The 20,661-nt window shown below is 40.7% G+C and overlaps 1 protein-coding gene across 5 annotated transcripts; it reads right to left on the bottom strand.

Annotated features, from left to right (window-relative positions):
* Positions 1-308: 308 nt before the first annotated feature.
* Positions 309-17,059, bottom strand: LOC111576805 (neurabin-1-like). 5 transcript variants are annotated; one of them, XM_023282698.3, is made up of 20 exons: positions 14,496-16,999; positions 14,256-14,348; positions 10,793-12,909; positions 10,004-10,136; positions 9,166-9,286; positions 8,976-9,080; positions 7,120-7,213; positions 6,872-7,030; positions 6,613-6,666; positions 6,038-6,138; positions 5,017-5,145; positions 4,785-4,881; positions 4,623-4,692; positions 4,277-4,407; positions 3,966-4,192; positions 3,698-3,763; positions 1,968-2,166; positions 1,629-1,727; positions 1,294-1,482; positions 309-914 (listed from the first exon to the last, which is right to left on the bottom strand). In XM_023282698.3, the coding sequence occupies exons 3-20, from the start codon at positions 12,611-12,613 to the stop codon at positions 690-692; spliced, it is 4,020 nt and encodes a 1,339-aa protein (XP_023138466.2). In that variant the 5' UTR covers positions 12,614-12,909; positions 14,256-14,348; positions 14,496-16,999; the 3' UTR covers positions 309-689. The 5 variants fall into 5 exon arrangements, with proteins under 5 accessions (XP_023138466.2, XP_054870660.1, XP_023138468.2 ...); XM_055014685.1 differs by having other exon boundaries at positions 4,277-4,392; positions 14,256-17,059; XM_023282700.3 differs by lacking the exons at positions 14,256-14,348; positions 14,496-16,999 and adding an exon at positions 13,802-14,224.
* Between the last annotated feature and the right edge of the window lie 3,602 nt (positions 17,060-20,661).

A 20,661-nucleotide genomic window follows, 5' to 3' on the forward strand; every position in this document is an offset into this window, starting at 1 on the left:
TAAACTATTCTCTATAAATTTAGGCACTTTTTTTGGGCCTGACAATGTTTGATGTAAATGTCTACTTGAACGTGCATTATGATATTACTGCTCTGTGATGCAGTGTCCAAGAAAAGTTTTCTCATTTTTTGGGGCAATTTAAAGCTTTTCTGCCATGGAGAATTCAGAAATGTGGGGAAAGAGGAACTGCACAAGAGGCATGCTGTCTAGGTGATTTGCTTCCATGGGGTATGCACCCTAACTGCTATTAGGTCACCGTGATAATGTGTGTCTTGTCTTTCTCTGAATGACTTTCAGGCAACAGGAAGGAAGTTGAAAGCGTTATTTATTAATACATAAAAAAGCATTTGCAGCAAATGCTAGAGTGCTTAAATCAGCACACTGTTAAATATTAAAATCATTCTAAGGATAATTTACGGTTCGTGATTTAAAAAAAATCATCACTGTAAGAGTTAATTCTCACACACACATCAACTGAAATATACAAGAGCGATAAAATTGCTGTGAGTTTCAACTTTGGTGCTGGAATCAACCACTTCTCTGGTTTGAGGATCAATTAAGAGTTCTTAAATGATATCTACAAAACAACAGAGGATGCGTGCAGCGGCTCGTGTATTTCCGCATATGCGAGACTGCAAACACACCCTCATGCTGGTGGTGTATCTCTGACTGCACCTCCGTCCTTTCCCTTATAAAAGCGACTCAGTTCTTACTGTTTTGCTGCTGCGTTGGGACTCTTTTACAGACTTCTCCTCCCTCATCATCCTCGCCTTCTCCTCCTCTACCTTGTCTAAAACTGAATTCTCTTTGAGCCTCTTCTCTTCTTTCCTGTGTTCCTTCTCCTCTCTTTTTCTCATCTCCTTCAGCTTCTTTTTGAGAGCAGACCGGTCACTTTGACTGCACACGCCCAGCGCCTGACAACAGAGAAATGAGACTGTAAACAGAGGATTCATGGATTCTGTCCACAATAAGGCTAATGAACCTGCAACAGAAACAGAAATCCAGTGTTTAGGAGTTATAAAACTACTGATTATGTGGAGTATGTATATATATGGAGAACACACATTCAGTCCAGTGTCCTGAACAACTATTTACTGTAGTTTTGAAATTATGAATGAATTAGGAAAACAATCCAACTAAACAACTTTTAAAATATGCAGATCTGAACACTATTTTCTAGTATGGTTAAATAAAAGTAGAAAAATGAATTTTAAAAAATACAAAAATTTGCCTAACGTTGGCTACAATACTTAATAAAAATATCTGGTTTTCCTCAGCATCTCTTCTGCTCACCTTGAGCTTCTCGCTGTCCATGCTGAGCAGCTGTGTCCCATCCACACCTCTGGCAGCAAACTCAGACGTGTATTGATCCATGTTCATAGCGATTAACCACAGAATCACCTGCTGGTTGTTCCACTCCAAGACAGGCCGACTTTGCCACTGATTGTTGTTATTGGTGGGAACTGGGTCATCGTCCAAAGTCTGAGAGGACACGAGAGAGAGTAACAGGAGAAGTGAAGGAAAGAAACGAGAGGAAACTGTACATTTGGGAAAACTGACTAGACAAGGAGTGCTTCATGAGGAATGAAGGAGGAGAGAAAAGAAAAGGAAGAAAAGGACAGACTCACCTCAGTGGAGGAAAAGGTGAAAGTGTGAGAGTGTCCAGAGAGGGAGTGATCAGAGACATGACCCACCATGCTGGAGCTGTCCGCTGGAGAACCAATACTCTGGAACCAACAGAAACAATCCTTGGCTGCCTACATGCTTCACATCTGCTGCAAGCTTACCCATGCAAGAGTGTTTATTTTAAAGTGGATTTCCATTATGTATGAGACATCTAGATCAGAAACCTGAGAGGAGGCAGGTGCCGTGCTGAGACGGTTGTGCGCCTTATTTATAGTCTTGTTACTTTCAGTGCATGCGAACCTGTGTGATGTCAGATATAAACACCGTCAGAACTTTCTTACATGATCTCTTCTGCCTGTAGTGGTCAGATACGGCAAACTGCTGCTGGACACGGAACGAAGCCTCTCCCTGGTGACCTCCTCTTCCTTTTCTCTCCCTCGCTCTCCGAACCAGGGGAAGGGCAGGCAAGAAGGCATGGAGGTGACTGAACCTGATGGAGAAATCTTGGTGGGCTCATCCACCAGGTCACCACATGAACCCCTGGTGAAAGACAGGAATTATTACCATTAAAGGTCCCACATGGTGACATCTTTTAGTGTGTTTTGTGATCGTTATAAACTTGGAGGTGTAAAATAAAAGCTGTGAATCACTCCTCAAGCCCCTCACACAAGTATACAGCCTCTCAGCTTATAAGCCAATCAGACTGACTGAGCATCCAATAGATTTCTAGCTCAAATTTTGTGCAATTCTGTTCCCTCACTGCTCGCTGCTTCCAGTGAACCATTCAGAATGAGTGGCTACCTCACAGTCCACCAGGTTTATTTGCATTTCTAGAGCTGCTTCTGTTAAAAAGCACACAACGTGTTCTGCTGTTGGCTGCAAGAGTGAACACAAGAGTCTTCATGCACTGCCAGCATCTGAGGAACTACAGATCCAGTGGATTGCCGTTAGGAAAATCTTTAGTGTTACCAGGCTGTGCAGCTAATGTCCACATGCCAGAGATCTGTGGAAATTGTAAAGCTGAGGGACATTCTGCTGCATTTAAAGCTACAGAGGCTGAAACAGCCCATTTAGAACAAGGTTAAAACCAGGTGTTAGACAGTCTTGGTAAAATCAACCATATTTTGAGATGAAAACTGAAAGACAAATTCTTGTGACATGCGAGACCGTCATTAATTTCTGAAAACGGGGCACAACATGGGATATTTAAAATGTGATGCAAACTTTCAGTAAGTACAGCAAAAAGAAAATTAGTGTGCTTCCATCAACTTCCTTTATGCAAATGTGTTTTAGATGATATGACGACATTACGCTGGTCTTTAATTCATCATTTATCTGATCTGTCGACCCTAGCTTTATCATGGGGTATTTTTAATCAAGTGTTTTAGAGATAAATGTTTAGTGACTTGCAACAAGAACACCTGTCTGGACTCTAAAAGGAGATGTTCTTCCACAGAGTCAGCGACTGCCTATGAGTCTCTTCTTAAAACATACTTTAATCAGAGAGCCTTTACTGATTTTACATAATTTCTAATGTTTTACTTTTTCAAATCTCTTCCTATATTATTAGTTTCATGGTCTGGTGTTTCATTTTGCTAGCCATCCTTGTGAAGCATTTTGTAATGTAGATTTTGTGCTCTATAAATAAAGATTATTAAATTATTTCAGCTCCCCTCCTCTTTTTGATTTCAGTCTTTTCACTGAGTGGAAGGAGCAGCAGCATGACATTTTCCCCATAGAAAAAGGCACATAAGCATTTTAGGCTACTGTTTTAAAGAATCTCGACTGTATCTCCCAATAAACTAACTCCAGTGTAACACTTTTCCATTTCCAATGTTTTTCCATGTCCTTTCAGTTTTTTTGGCATAAATTGCACTTGCATATTAAATGCAGGTAAATGGAAAGCACCCAAACAACTACACAGCAGTTTGGAATACACTTTATAGCAGCATTGATGCATTGCTCTATTAAATGACAACTCAGTCTTTTTTTGTATTACATGGTAACCCATTTTACTAACCCATTAACCCAATTTTAGTTTTGCTTTTGTGTGTGAGTGACATCATCACACCTGTTGTTCAAAGATCTTCTGCTGCGTTTTTCACTTCTCCTTTTATTGAGAGACTTGCGAAGGCCACTAAAAAAAGAAACGCACAACAGTCATGAAAAGTAGCAGAAAAAAGCATTTCGCCAGGTGCGGCACTACACCATTTACTGTGGCAGATAACCCGAAATCTACTGTGTCTGAAGGACGTTCCATACATTACCATGGCTGTCACAAATTTGACATGACTTAAAATCTGAAATATAAGTCAAAGAAAGAGGCAGAGGGTCTGTACCTGAAGTCAGGAAATTTCCTTTTGGATTTTCTGGATGCTGAGGATTTGCACGGCGAGGGAGTGACGGTGTCATTGATGTAGATGGGAGGGGTGAAGACGGAGCTGGTGGGAGGTTGAGGGCTAAAGGCTGGAAATGAGGTCATACTGGACAGGTCACTTCTGCTGCCTTGTGCCGCTGTGGGAGCAGACAGCGAGAGGCTCTCCTGTGGTTTCTGGACTGCTTCATCCTGCAGCAACAGAGGACATTCGTGTCAGGTGGAAACAGAAAATTCATTATCAGTGCTGCTACAGTTGTCAGCTCTCTCTCTCACCTGCTTTCTGAAGCTCTCTCTGAGTTTGTCGCGGGAAGGAGGGTGGCGTTTGGATTTCTGGGCGAGCTGAGCTCTGGCTATGTGAGCGCTGGAGTCTAGACGTCCTGTATCAGGGACTGGAATATACCAGTCTGGGCATGAGACACAGTTAAAAAGCACATTTTCATTCAAAAGGTTTTAAAAATCCAATTTTTTCCCCCTCACTGAGAATACATTATTTGAACAACACAAAAAGCTTTGAAATCCTTTGACTTCAGAAACATTTCTAGCCAGCAGCAACACAAAGTGAAAGAGAAACAGTCACATAAGCGGTACACTCCACTGTTACATGAATACAGACGCTTACCTGTGACTGAAGGGTCCACAGAGTGATTCTTTCTCTCAGTTACAGCCTCTTTTCTGTCTTGCTGTGCCATCTGTGACAAACAGTGTGAAACAATGACTACAGAGAGGTGGCAGGTTCAATGACTGAAGTAAATCCATACAGGATTGAGAAGTCTCCTCTCACCTGGATTTGCAGCCTTTCAACAGTGTTTCTGTGCTGCTTATCTCTCTCCTCTATTTCTTGCCTTAAATCCGCTTCTCTTTTCTCCCTCTCCTCCTCTCTGAAAACAGCATTTGAACATTTTGATTCCAAATGTATGTATGTTGAAAGACTTGCATAATTTTACGAGATGACAAAATACACTTCCAGTATTTTTTGCCACAGTGTCAGAGAGTCAACTGGATTCCATAAATACCTGCTCTGGTATTCTCTGATCAGTCTCTTGGCCTTGCTGTATTTGATCTCCAGGCTCTCTGACTGGCTCTGGGCATCAGCCAGTCGCTGGCTCACAACTCTGCACAGTGTCTGGGCCTCCTGCCAATACCTGATTAATAGAGTAAGTGTCATTGTAACCTTCTCAACCAACATTGTCATGTTTGTTACATTCATTAACTTATTTACAGCCTTTAAGTATCTAAATCCCAAAACCCAGTGGCAAATTTGAAAGGCATGTTTTCTTAATCTGAGCGAGAAATTATAAGAATCACTACATTTTCAACTTTCTGATCATAAGTGTTGTGTTCTTTTTGCTATATTGACCAAATCTAAGCTTAAAATCATAATATTTCATCAAAATCGTGTTATTCTACATGTCTCATTTGAAAAGTCACTTAAAAATAAGCTGTTTGCACTAACCAGATTCTGTATTTTAAAAAAATACATAAATCTCCTAGGCTCCTAGGCGCAACTTTGAAGCCATTAGTGAATCAGCTACAACGTACAATCACGTGAAAAAAATTCTGGGATTATTTTGGATGAACTGCAGGCTGTGTTTACACAGAGCAGATAGGAGACTAGCATGGAAACCAATTAAAAATATTAGTAATAGACTACCTAACTAGAGTTACCCTTTTTTCCACTATTGGTCACACTTTTGGATACTTGGAAAAATGTTTGAATAAGTCAGTTCCAGATTACCTCAACTTTTGTAAAAATAAATAATTTCTTCTTATTTTGTTGTTATTTATTCTAATTTCATTGAAATAATGCACAAAAGACAATTTTGAGTTTTGTATGCCTCTTGCTGTAAGTGTGCTGTTTCCATAGAGGTGCAGGACTTTAGATAGCGGTGAAAAACAAGCCCACATTAAGAAAAAATGTGACAGCAGCAAAAGAAAAAACAAAAGCCTCAAGTCTGCCTGGCAAAATACACTTCTAAAACATACTCTTTAAGATGGCACTACTACAGCTAAAGCATTTAGTCAATAGCAGCATACTTCTCTAGTTTGTCAGCTTTCTCCTCTCCATCCTCCACTCTTTGCTCCAGTTCAGCCCTCTGGCTCTCCCAAAAGGCCTGCTGCTCCTCCCATTCCTTTAACTAGGAGACATGCAGCAAAAGTCTTGTGATAAACGTCATATGCGCAGGAGGAAAGCAAGAGCTTTCAGGGAAAAAATAAGGCCTTCATGTTGTTATGTCAAGAAGTGTTCTTTACATTTGGAGAAACTGTATCATTCTTCCGTCTTCCTACTTCAAGAGTTTTGAAACAACAAATGAAGTATTCACAGATTTAACACAGTTGGATAGAAGAAAAGCCAGATTTTCTTCTGAAAGGCTGTCGCCAACCCAGTTATGTCACAGTGGTGATTACTTCAAGGCAAAAGCAGAAAAGCAGGGCTGAAATGGAGAAGTGTTGGAACGCGGCCCGTGTCCTAATAACTCCACACCGAGCCTCATACACTGTTAAATGGGTCAGACTGCTCCAAATTTGGATACAAAGGTAGTGTATTAAAATGAGTAGAGTTATCGGTCTGTGTGTCTGAGCGACATCTCTATTGGAGCCAAGTGACCAACCTTTTCTCTGGCATGGTGAAGTTGGGTTGTTCTGCTTTGTAGTTTTGACTGAAGCTGTAAAGACAGTTAAGGGTAGAAAAGCAAATACATGAATGGGTATATTACAATCAGTAATAAAAGACACAGCCTTTTTTTCTTTTACAAATGAAAATGTGTTGAATGCTTTGTCTTTAAAAACTACTGTTTTTGTTTATGATGTCACTGATCATATTTTGATGCGATGGTGTTTTGTCAGATTATAACTAATCAGGCAACGTACCTGCTGGTACTTGAGGCAGAGCTGGTAGTTGTCCAGACTGGGAAGAACAGACACATCCTCCTCTTCATCCCCCTCCTCCTCTTCTTCCTCCTCAATCACTGAGCACTTTTCTGACATGCTACTATCATTGTCCTCCTCCCTGCTGCCTCCTCTTTGTCTCTTTACATACATACATAAGAAAACAACACAAAAAATTACAAGAAATTGTTGCAATGATTCAACCTCCAGTGTTCCTTACAAAAACTCACCTTTTTGGTTTTTGTTTTATCCATTTCCAGGCTTTCATTGATGAGTCGAGCCACCTCACTTTCCACCCCCTCCTTCTCTCGACCGATCAGAAACCTGCAGCAGAGCACTGAGATCCATTAACTACCATAATACATCTAATACTGCAGACCATGTTGTGGAACAACCTTTTTACAGCAAACACTTCAGTTTGTCAAAATGTAAAGTACAGCTGTTAAAAACAACATTGATAATGATATGATAAGTCATGGCAGTAAGCCAACATTCCCAACAATAAAGAAGTAATCAAAATTATCTTATCATTTACACCTGTGGTTTTTTCCTGCCATGTTGCCTGTCAAAAAGTCCTCTGTTAAAACCATGTTTCTGTGGTATATTGTCACTGCACATTAATAGAGTTGCAAGCACAGACCGATTTTAATGCTTTTTAAATGTCAGTGCTTATAGAGACACTGTGCTATCCAAAATTTTGCCAAGTAAAAAGCATCCCATTCCAAAGTGTTGCTGTTGAACAGTTTATATCAGAGAATCTATTGTGGAAGACAAAAGCAGAGCTCATGTGGAGAGAATGTTGACGTTAATGTGCCAATGTGGTCATTTCTGACATTAGAAGGTTTGCCTAAAGGCGTCCAAAATCTACAACCTGAGGTCCTAAAGCATTCTCGAAAGCGGTGGTGGGAAGGAACTAAGTAGATTTACTCAAGTACTTTACTTAAGCACCATTTTATGTATTATTTTACACCACTTCCTACATTTCAAAAGGAAATATTGTACTTTCCACATCTGTACTTGGCCAGACAGCGTTAGTCACTTACAGGATGAAGATTTTACACAATTTACAACACAACACATTTAGCTGGTAGTTTCCAAATACTTGGCTTCTGATGTCTGACACACAACAGTGTGTAATCAGTGCCACATTTTAGATGTGTTTTTAACAGTGCCACCACATAGTGAGTTACCTTTAAATTTCTCACATCTCTATAAGAATTCTAATGATTCTATACATTTAAATTAAATTTAAAAGAAAAATCAAAGCACTGAGAAAAAGTCCAGAGACTGAAAACAGATTGTGTATCATGACATAGTTTGGTTTCTTGTTAATCTCCCATTAATCATCTGAGAGCCCTAAGATTTATCTCCCTGTGCAGAAAACTATATTTAACTAGCTCCAAATGCAGCAGCAACAACAACAGCAGCTACATACTGCAGACACACTCATGCCTCACTATTAATAAAATAATAGTGTCATATATAATAATATATAAGTCACAGGGACCAAACCAGTACTTTTGCTTTAATGATTTAACTTTATTTTTCTGCTAATATTTATGTATTTTAACTCAAGTATGATTTGAATGGAGTATTTTTTACATTTCGGTGTTGTACTTGTAGCTAAATAAAGGATGTGAATACATCTTCCACCGCTGCTTTAAAGTGTCACTATATTAAGAGCTGATCGGTTAAAATATGCAAATTTACTCATATGGTCCTGGGAAGAAAAATTGTATTTAACCACACTGTGAATGTTTCATCTTTAAATAACTTCAATTCTGTGACAAACTTTTAGAAGTCTTAGAAAAGTCTGTCATTAATCATCTGCACCTTTTTCAAACTGTCCAAAATACCAAAACTGCACTGTGAAGCCCAGTTTCCACATAAAATGATAAAGACTATATGCTTAGCTAGTCACCCAAACTAGCAGCAATCCACCAGATATAAGTAGTGGGAGGGAATATTACAAGAAACTGCTCAATGTTACAAGATTCAGTATCTAACAGAGGCAAAGAAAATGTTGCACTCTTAAAAGACACTAAAACTAGGTACGCCAACATCACACTGTTCTCTAATAACTTACTTGACGAGGCCCGATGTATTCTTGAGGACTGTGGCAGCAAACAGCTGGGACACTCCAACCAAACTCACTCCATCCACCTCCACTATCTGGTCATTCACCTGAATCCTAGCACATATAAACATATGCAGATAAACAAGAATAGTGTGTTTCTGTCATTTCCAGTAAGTAAGAGACTCTTGTAGAGTTTTACCTTCCATCCTTCTGTGTTGCTCCTCCTTCAGTGACCGTCTTGACGAAGATTCCCAGTTTTTCCAGTCCCTGGTCAGCACCGACACCCATTCCTATGATGCTTATGCCCAATCCATCATCTCCTAGTAAGTAAGAAAAGAAGTAGTCAAGGCATTAGAAATATATGCTGATATTAGCCATGTTTGCTGCTAATGCCACTAGACATGACCAGTGTTGGGGGTTGTGCATTAATCAGATTACATTTCTCTGCTACCCATAAATGTAAGACATTTATGTTTATCTGTAATCACATTGCAGTTGCTGATCAGTTACAGTGACTACTTTAGTTTTGAGGCTGTATAGCAGACTGCTAATACCACGTTGATTCTCTTAGATAAGCTAATGAGCCTTGCTTTAACTGCAACATTTTTTCTGTAAAATGCTCATTGGACTGCTTTTCTCCACCTTCGCTGTTGTGGTAATACTTTCTTAAACAGAAAAAAAAACAAAGATCTTGTTTGTCTTAATTATTAGAATGTGGATTTGAATTAATCAGCGGGTATTTGTGAGGTTTAATATTATACTGTTAACAGAAACCTATGTGAAAGCATCTGAAGTGATGCTGTTAAATTATGTGAACATAATGTTAGGATGTTCTTTCTGCAGGGAATAAACGAGTAAAGTAATGAACTACTAAATAAATGAGACAATGTGTAATGTATTGGTTATTTTTTTAAAACGACCCCAATATTGGATTTGACTGGCTGCATAATCATATTGTTTTCTGGCTTTAGACATTAGAGTCTGGAATGTAGAGACTAAACAGACATAATTACATCAGAAACAAAACAGACACAAACCCTTTTCTATCTCCACTGGAAAAACATCCATCCTGTCCACTCTCTTCTCCAGCTCAAACTCAGCCGAGGCCGACACCGGGTCAATATCCTCATTGCGCCTGTCATAGTCTGCGTTAGAATATGTGCTGTACACCTGAAACACACCATTTAATATGCAGTTTAAACCTGCGATGGCCCCAAAAATGAAAGTACTGCTTTATGCACTCATGTCTGGCACATTTGCTCATCATGAAGAGGCTCTAAAGACAACCATCTGCAGTTATTGACACAAGTCGTCACTGTTTATGTAGGCCAATCTGTCAGTGAGTGAGTGAGAGTCACGGAGCAAGACAATCAGGAAGTGCAAAGACTTGAGCAAACCTTGGAAGCACATTTAGAAGATTGCTAAAAATCTCAAAGCACACATACAGCTTCCATGTGACAGTTTGTGACAGTACACTGACTCCCACCAAAAAAACAGTTTGTTATGAATTGATCCATATTAATACCAGAAACATCCACAGGACTTTTTCAGTGCATTTCTATAAAGTCAGCTCTGAGCCGGGTGCTGACAGAATAAGGCATGTGGGATCTTGCCTCTCCTCCTCCCCTAATGGATTAGAAACATGGCTTTGGGCTAACACTTCTCTTACAAGGATTCAACCAGCAGCTGGAACTGACAGTCACACAAATCTACAAGAAAGAGGTTTAGCAAATGCATGACTTCATAGACAAGAAACCCTGGAGCTGTCAATAAAGAGAACAGCTGAAAGAACTAGTCTGTGCTACTTTTCACAAAGATTTTCCTACCTTGATCGGTGCCGAGGAGAACCTGACCTTCCTCTTTGCAGCTTGTGACGCATCCTGATTCTCCTGATCGGACAGTTCAGGCACACCAGGAATTTCCTCATATTCCAATAAGAGCTCATTTTGGGGATGCAGAGAGTTTTCAGAGTCGGGTCTTGGTGATGCTGAAAGCTCCGGATGAGACTGAGACTCCTGATCATACACAAAAGCCTTGTTCTCAATCCCACAGATTGATGCAGCTCCTGTTTGTTCCCCTTCCACATCAACTTTTCTATCACTTTCTCCTGTGCACATCACAGGCTTGACCTCCTCAGCGACAGGATCAGATGTTGATCCTTTATTCTTCTCTGTACATTCCTCTTCTCCACCTTCACCTTTCCTCTTCATCTCAACTTCCTTGGCCTCCTCTTTCATGATGACCCTTTCTTTTCCACTTTCATCCACTTCTGCATCTGTCTTTTTTGCCCTGTTTTCACTTTCTTCTGTTGACTTCTTCGCAGACTGTGCAATGCACTCTTTATTCTGCTCCTCCCTTTCACCCTCCCATTGTTCATTCACCTGCTGATACTTGTCTCTTCTGCCTTCTCCACCATCCTCAGTGACTCTTCCCCACTGCACTGGTAGCTCCTTCTGGTGTTCCTCCGAGGAAGTGATTGGTCTGTCCTCTCCGTTTTCCAGCATATGAGACCTTGGTGTTGTTTCCATACTGTGCTCCTCAAAAACATCATCCAGTAAGGCCTCTTCACCTTCTCTTGCAGCTTTGTTTATTTCCTCCTCACCCTTAAGCCAGTTTTTGCTATATTTCCACTGCTTCTCTTCTTCATTCTCATCACTTTCCGATGACTCATTCTTTATGTCCACTAGTTCTGCCCTCAGTGTCTCCTCGGGGGTCAAGCTGGGGTCCAGAGCAACGCTTTCGGCCCTCGCTTCCTCTGTTTGTGATACTGTAGTTTCATCGTGTTTGCCAAGATAGGTGGGAGATTTGTTGGTTGCTTCACCAGGGCCATCTGATACAGGAGATTTAAGGTGCCTTGTCAGTGACACCGGTGCAGGAGGCTTCAGCGATGAAATATTTATGATGTGGTTTATGGATTTGTCTTTATCCAAGCCATCCTTCTCTGTGTGTTTCCTTGCCCCACTTGCCTCCTGCTCATTTTCCACCTGGTTGACTTCGCCTTTCCCATCTGCCATCCCCTTGCTTTCCCTGCCAGTCACAGGTTTTGAAACCTCTCCTCCACCTTCTCCACCCTCCTTCATCTTGGCCTCGAACAACCTCCGGGCTACAGAGAACTTCTGAGCCAGAGCAGCTCTGTCGATATCTGTTATTTCCTCACCTCTGGATGGTTTATCAGGCAGAGATGATTCTGGGGTAGACATGATGTTTGTGGTGCTCACAACAGAAGATGAACTCGTGGCGGAACGTCTGGATACAGAGAAAGGTGAAGTTTGTAGCTGTAGATTAAGATTTTGGGGAGAAAACAGAGGTGTGGAGCCAGAGCTCAGCATTGGACCACTATCTTGCCTCAACTGCTGGCTGTCCATTTGAAGGAAAATGTTATCTCTGATCTTGGTTCCTCTGGTGCCGGGGATCCGACCTCTGCTGCCTGTGGTGCTGGTGGCGGTGTGTGACATTGTGGGATCCGACAGGCTGGACGGTAGAGTGTCTGAATGCGCAGCAGAGCGTTTGGCGGCAGCAGCAGCAGCTTTGGTCGCTGGTTGGAGACTGGTCCCAGTGTCAAATGAGCATTTGATAGCATGGAAATCAGATTTGTAAGTTATCCGGTGAGGGGAGGCACTTCGGCCTTTGCTGTCTGCCCGCATCATTTGGGAATGAAAGCTTTCGGAAGTGAGAAAAAAAAGACTGTAGTGAAGCTGAGGGAGAAGCTTTTCTCAGGTAAGGAAAGCACCTGGGCAGGTAGATAATGTTGGGAGGGTTTGCTGGTACAGTGGAATAGTTGCAATAAGGCAAGAAATGCTTGATAACAAAGCTGGTGTTTAAAGAGTTTACTGCATTGGACTGATGTCAACAGTTGGCAGGACTTGATGTGGAAACCTCATTGTCATCAGGTGGTTTTCAGATATATAGTCTTCAAATCACCATCACCACAGCAAAATATCTCCTGAAAGATTGAGAAAAGGTGGGTTCAAAGCAATAGTTAAGGTGACATAGCATGCTCTTGCAGGTCAGTCAAATACAGGCCAGTGTGCACCCTCTTTCCCCAATTACAATCAATTCAGATTCACCCCTCAAACTCCTCAAAACTCGGGTTACAACCGAGACAAACTGCCCGTTTCTGATTTGCAGCTCGATGCGAGAGTTAAAACCAACATTTTAAGGTATACTCACTCAGATGGTCTTTTCCACAGCTACTTGACACAGGTATCCTCAATTAAGTTAACAATTAACCGGCAGTCACGTCTTCACAATGGCTACGTGCGCGTTCACGTGTGGTCGGAAAGCGGGAGGGTGGACGACACAGCGTGGTAAATATGCGATTTTTAAAATTTACATTACTTTCACTTACACTACTTATAATAGTCATAATTTGTTAAGCTGACACATTGTATATCTGAATAAGTTTATTCTGTTGTAATATTTTTGGTATTATGAGTCAAATCACTACCTGGAGCTGGCTTAAAGGCGCCCTGTTGTTGTTTACGCAACTAGCTAAGTTAATTAGCAAACGAACCTTAAGCTTTCCTTTCACAGCTTCTCATAACGTTAGCCAGGAATATCTCAGATAACACTGCAACAGCACTCACTTTTTTCATGATATTACACTTGACTCACTGTGACTAAAACTGGCGGATAAAAAAAAACTGGCGGAAAAAAACCAGAGCTGAGCGTCAGTACTAGAGTTTACGGCAGCGCTTGAAGGCAGCAAATAGCCATCCTGGCCTGAGTGCGCGCGCAGTTTAAAGGTCGCCGACTTCAACGGTCAGTTTACCGGAATATTTACCGAGCACATTTTAACGGTGGCCGTTTTCCTCACAATGTCAGTTTCTTCTTACCGTACAAGTGTTGTCGGGTTGCAGTCGGTCGGTACCTGCGGCTCCCTCGCTGAGATAAATACAGACAGATGGCGACTCATGTCTCTAAATACTGTAAATGGATTATCCCCCAGTAATCCTGTGTAAACTACTCCAGTAACCGTGAAGCAGCGACGGTGAGTGGGTCCCATCCCCGGGGGCAAGGCAGCCTGTATCTAACGAGCCAATAGTAGCATGTGCCCTGTAATGTGTTTATGTCCAGTAGGAAGCTTTAACATTTTGCCCACTTGAGCCTGTCACTGTTGTGGTACATTACCATTGAGTTGTGCTAATGATGCTATCTCCAATAACACACACTGCTTTTGTTGCTTCCTCTCTCTAAAGTGGCCACTAATTTACATGTTTGCTTCACATATTGACCATAAAACCCAGTTAACTTCTACCAAGCATGCAGATGACTGGTGCATTCACTTACCTTTACCTGTTTCCCAGCATCACTGCCAGCGTTGTTGTCTGCTATGGAAACCAGTATCACTCTAGCAGATCCTCTCCTGGGCTGAATATTCACCTGTGTGCATGATGCAGGTTAGTGCAGTCAGCCAGATCTCCCACCACCTACCTGCGTGTCTGTGTGTGTGTGTGTGTGTGTGTGTGTGTGTGTAAGGCAAGTGATAGCAGTGATGCAGCACCTGCTGATGTATGTGTGTCTGCCTACCTGCCTGTTGGTGAGTGGGTGCAGTACCTATGTCTGTCTGTGAGGCTGCCTTGTGTGGCAGGTGGACCGAACCGGACTGGACTCCGCTGGACTGGACTGATCCGTGCAGAGCCGTGAAATGGTTCTGCTCGGTGTGACCTGGATCTGACTGGAGACCATTGTCCCAGGTGGCACTGGGACCTAGTTGATATAAATACTAGCCAATCACAAAAGCTTCTTCTGAATGAGGCTAACCAGGAGAGGGAGGGGAGGGGAGTGAAAGTGAATTGAAGTAGAGATGAAAATTGAGGGAGTGATGTTGGGGTGGGTGGCAAAGTAAATTTAGAGAGGGAGAAGATGCAAGAAAGTGAGTGAGGCAGAGTGGATGGAGGCAAAGAATGAAGCTGAGGGATTTAACCTGAGATGTGAGGAGCAGTAGAAACATGAATTACTCTGGGAGTGAATGGAGCTGTACAGGTAGAGAAAACAGTAAACCACAGGTATGATGAGTGCTGTGGAATAACAGCAAGTCCCTTCTATTTAACTCAGCAGTATTTCTGATTGATGGTTGGTAAGATGAGAAATACAGGGATCTGTGTGTGCTGACATAACCCTCAACTCACATTTCTTTCACCAGCAGCAGGTCACCTTGACTTCAACTGAAGTTTCTGCTCTAGTCTCCTCAACATCACACATATTACAATTTAGGCAGAGATCGTCAAGACTACGTACTCATGCACACTTTCCATCTTGTACAACTTTATATGTCTCCTGCACTAGAGTATTTTTTGCTCCCCTACATTTATCTCAAACTGCTCTAGTTGCTTTTCAAGTTACAAATTTTCACACCCTTGTTTATTTGTGAAAACCTTTGTATTTCGAATTCTGACAATAAACTGAACATTTTTGCGCTTTTTATGAGATGAGAACATTCTCCTGCTTCTTCTACTTGCTGGAAAATACTTTGTCACAAAGCTGAAAACAAGGCTTTTTCTGAGCTCATGAAAAGCTGACTTTTTAGAGATATGCGGTGATGCTACAAATATATGGTGATCTTTTAGTGATGTATTGCTGTAGATTCGTCTATCCAGCAGTATATAAAATAGTTAAAATCGGCTCAACTTGAAGCATCTACATCAGAGGACATTTCCCTGTCAGAATAATTATAAGTGCTTTCATTTTTGATACTTCAAGCATTTTTCTTTCTGATAATTCTTTTGCTTGTAGTGGAGTATTTTCACAGGGTGGTATTTGTGTGATCTGAGTATTTCTTCTGCTATTGTTTTGGACAGTTATAGTATTGATGTGTTGTGTTATAGATAGAGTGATGTTGGGGCTGCGGGCATGAAACCATTCCCTTTTTGCTGAACCACACCTTTTAATGAGAATTATTAGACTGATATTTGTTTCTCTCCACCGAGCGAGAATTTGTCACCATCAGCCCATTCGCCGTGCTGTCTCTTTTGATTTTATTAGAATCAGAGGGACATATACAGTAAGCTGATATTTTTTTTTGCCACACAATCAGTACTACTGTAATCCAGCAGAGAGCACTGACAACTTTATTTTCCATTCATCACATATCTTGATAATTTTTTTTTAAACAGCAATTTAGGGATCTTTATAACTACATTGTCTGTATTCCCATGTGAACGATACAGATTGAATGAAATGTTACGCATGCGTTTGAAAGAAAATTTAAACTTATTATTGATAGTGGTATTGCTCAAACATCCAGCATCTGCGTGGCTCTAGAGATTATACCTTTAAATCCCGCTTTAATGAAATGCTACTACACTGACACTGTCAAATTACAAAAAGGACAGATGCTGTCTGTACTGTCTGAGAGTTGATATCAGCTGCGTGTGCTCTGAGTGTGTTGTCATGTAGGCTGCATTTGGCAGACGGTCATGCCCCATATGGTTATCTGTTCAGTCAGCCATATTTAGAGTTCCCTAGTTTCACAAGGGAATTACATTGAATCCTCTGAACATTTAAATGCAGACATGCACGCTCCCTTTACTCGGCTCGTGGCTGGGATGAACGCACAAGTCTGCAGTTTAATGAGCAGAGCTCAATGTAGCTCTGCAAAGTTAGTTTATATGAGCGCAGTGAGTTGGTGTATCATGCCTCTTTATAGCAGTTTTTATAGCTCAAGTGTGTGTGCTTCTATAAATCAGAAAACAATGATACTGCCACTGTGTGCCTAGATGTGTGTACTGCACATTTATCATTTTAACAACATGAGTAATAATGATATAATCCTCTATATAGATTCTCTCATCCTGTTGTAGATGAGTTTGTAAAGCTCATCCGACAGAGTTATGGATTCAGTTTTTGTCATTGCCAAGTCTGATAAAAAACTAGTCTTCATCATGCCATGATGTGATTTGGAAGGACCAAGGTGTAGATATTTTTTATCCTTCAGGAGCCTTAAATGTACATAAATATTTATTTTCTTATTTGCATCTGTCTGACTAAGTCAAAACTTTAATGAGTGAAACTTTTTCTTCATTAACCCTCTGGATCGAGAGTAGTTTTTAGGCATTTTTACTCGCTGTGAGCTAATTTTTTATTGCAATATAGTGCTGCAACTTTATGTAAACAGCGAAATTCTGAAGAAGAGAGAATTACTCTTTTTTTGCAGTATGACACATTTAGAATTTCACAAATCACTGAAAAACAAACAATTGCTCCTTATTTATTTTACAATAGTTGTAAAAATCTGCATTCAACATGTTCCCAGCCGTTACCAATACTACTGAAAAAAGGTGGCTCTACATAGTGTAGATATTTTACTACTTGTACTTATAATTTGTTTTCATACTTTTCCTGTCTCTGCTCTGCTCACATCCTGCAGTTCAATCCAGTTTAGGCAAAAAGTCTCTGAATTTTTGTCACATCGCTGTTGGTTGCAGCTGTGTCACTATTGGCTTCAGGCTTGTGTCAAGGAGTGTGGAGTTGTTTGTTTTTCACAGAATCTGTTCATGGTAAAGGCTGTATTTGAAGTTCTTTTAAAATGAGACATAGAATAAAGACATTTTGATGAAATATCACAATTTTAAGCTCAGATTTGGTTTGGTGAACTGCAAGGACTGTCAGACGGTTAACAAATCTGATGATTCTTTCTTGTGAAATTTAGGATTTTTTCCTTGTAAACATAACATACTTCAAACCCATTGTCTGGTTTTGGAGTTAGTTCAGCATTAAATCAAATAATAAATGGGTTTGCATACAGATTACCTTTAACATTGTTCCAAACTTTTCAAATTGTGTAGTAAGTTGAAACATTTTTACTGTCCAGTGTACATAAAATTAAGTGCCTTTATTTTTCTATTGCAGTAGTAATTTAACTTTAGTTATTTTCCAAATAAAAGCCTTCTTAAAAATAGAATGTTTAGCCTTTGTGAGACAGCTGGCACTGACACACGTACTTAATTTTAACAGTCTGCTGAAAACTTGCTCAATCGCCCTCCAGTACTACAGTCATGCGTGTTGAAGTGCCATTTCAAACAGATGCGGTAGGGTGAGCGTAAACACACACATGCACGCACACGCACGCACACATGCACGCACACACACACACACGCACACACACACACACACACACACACACACACACACACACACACATACTCAATTACAACAGGTGCACATATCCTCACTGTATTTCACCTGATGCAGTAGAACTAATAACTTTAAGGTTGTGTGTGTGCAGGATAGAGGGATGAGAAGAGGCTCTGAATTGTGTGGAGGTTGAGATGCAACAGTACCGCATTCTCCTGCATCCCTTGTGTCTCATTTGTCATGTTACAAACAATCGTTGCCCTTGTCTTTCTGTTTTGACCCGCCTTGCTTTTCCCGTGCAGACAATGAACAGTAAATCCCTATATTCCTCTTGCACCTTCTGTTCGCCCTCCTCTCTGTTATCCTCTCCTTGTTTTCACATATGTTTTTCAGCACTATTGGATGCTCAAAACCTCTCTGCTCCTCTTCATCTACCCTCCCTCTCTCCCTCCCTCTCTTTGCTGCGGTGGCTGCGGTCATAGTGGTGGCAGTCTGCATCCCTGCTGCTGCCCCCCCATCACTTGGGTTGAAGCAAAACAAGTGAAACTAACTGCTTTTTTGCTGTTTATATATCATTTCACGCAAGCCATCCTTCAAGGCATCTTGCACTGATCTTTATTTAGACACATCAAAGCTATCGAATACAGAAACAGTGTTCAAATGCAGCTCATATATGCCATCTTGCCTCATGTAGCCGGCTTAATGCTGAAAATGCTCTGATTTGGCTCTTCGCCTCCTTTTACATCACAGTGTTATTCATTATGTTAGTTTTGCCAAGAATATAAATGCATATTATGATACAGTGCTTGATCATGTATCGATATATAGAGGGTGCATTTCTGATATTATTATTCTAATGTTGTTATTTATCTGGACCTAAATAGGCGCAGAAATGGAACATGTCACTTTGGGTTTTCTGTGTAGCTGGCAATGTAGAACAGACACCCGAAGGTTTCAAATATTTAGAGTAAGCAGAACCATTTAAGCTGCGCTAACAAATCGCCCTTGTGGAACCCCCATGTTGAAAGTTTACATTCTGATGTAATAATAGGATCCCAGTCACTTTGTACAAAAATAGTATTAGTTTTAGGTTTTGTCAACTATGACCCAAATGTTACTGTAGGTCTGAAATGTACATTATGCAGAAGAAGTTAGTACACCCCCTGTCAACTGATTCAAAACTGTATCACTTCTCAAAGTTATTATTAGTCAAGTATTTTCTCTTATGAACATCCCAAATTTTTTTTTTAGAAAAACTGCAAAAAAATGTCTGAAAAGTAGAACCTGCAACACAAGTTAGAAAACCTGTGATCACAAAAAAATTCAGGACAGCTGTGATTTCCAATTATCCTAATTGCATGAACGTGATTAGAAAATGACTTGTGACTATCTATGCCTCTCTGCATGTCTGCATCATTGCTCCACATGGAGAAGAATTACCAGAGGAATTACAATAATCTGATTGTGACTCCCCCAAAATGGAAAAGGGTACAGGAAGATTACTGACCAGTTAACAACCCTGGTAACAGCTACAACAGTAATCAGGAGATAGAGAACAAGTCATCAGACCGCTAATCAGAACCGCAAATCAGAGATTCTGTGACTGCTCAGATAGTATGAAGCACACCGCATAACCTCTTAGAAGGCATCCTAGAAAAACACCTTGTTTGCTGTCTGGCAAAAAAAATGCAAGTTGAAAATTTGCTAGGGAACATGAAAAGAAATCTGATGAATATCGGGAGTATACTTTTTGGTCAGATGAGACCAAGACAAATTAGTTAAACTCAGATTGGGTCCAGTATGCCTAGCATGAACCTGGAAAAGACTACTACAGCGAATGCACAGTCCTGACAGTAAAGCATGGAGGTGGGAGGGTAATGTTATGGGGCCGCAAGAGTGCAAAAAACAAAACAAAACTATGGATTGTCCCATTAATGCCAGTGGATATACCAAAATACTGTCTGACAAGATTGCTCCCAGTCCCTAGAAGCTTGGCAGAGGAGGAATATTCCAGCAAAAATAACGATCTACAACACACTACCAAAAGCACACAAGAGAAGGAGAAAGAATGTGACAAGTATGACCTGGCCAAGTATGTGGCCTGACTTAAAACCTGATAGAACACCTTTGGGGTATTTTGAAGAAAAAGATAGAGCAGTGCAACCCCTCCAGCAAAAAGCAGATGGAAAAATAGTTTCTGAAGAATGGCAGAACATGCCTCGAGGAACAAAATAAAAGTTCACATAAGATGTGTTGAAAAAAATGATAGATTTTAATCTCAGTAATGAAAGCTATCCTGCCTTTTGTTGCATTGAGCTCCTATGGTGGGGCCTACAATTGTAATAAACTGTTTTAATTTTATGTCACAATTTTATTAGAGCAAAATACCCTACTGTTCAACTTAAAAGGGATGCAGTTATTGAGAGGCGATACACCTTTGAGTTATTTGACATTTGGGTGTTATTGCACAGGGGTATACTGCACTTTTAATGCATCATGCATCTTAAAACAAATGTTATAATCCTTTGACATAATTATATTCTATACGTTATGACCAGTCTAATGTGTTTTTTTCCCCCATAGGAGTTGCCCTGCGTGCTACTGCTGTTATGACCCTGCA

The sequence above is a fragment of the Amphiprion ocellaris genome, chromosome 10, assembly GCF_022539595.1.
Source record: "Amphiprion ocellaris isolate individual 3 ecotype Okinawa chromosome 10, ASM2253959v1, whole genome shotgun sequence".
Taxonomy (NCBI): Eukaryota; Metazoa; Chordata; class Actinopteri; family Pomacentridae; genus Amphiprion; species Amphiprion ocellaris.

Excerpts from the sequence above, each read along its gene's own strand:
- LOC111576805 (XM_023282698.3), bottom strand. The coding sequence starts at position 12,613 with ATGATGCGGGCAGACAGCAAAGGCCGAAGTGCCTCCCCTCACCGGATA. Across the intron at positions 9,081-9,165 it reads GCAACACAGAAGGATGGAAG|GATTCAGGTGAATGACCAGA; the intron begins GTAAAACTCTAC and ends TATATGTGCTAG. Across the intron at positions 7,214-8,975 it reads AATACATCGGGCCTCGTCAA|GTTTCTGATCGGTCGAGAGA; the intron begins GTAAGTTATTAG and ends GCTCTGCTGCAG.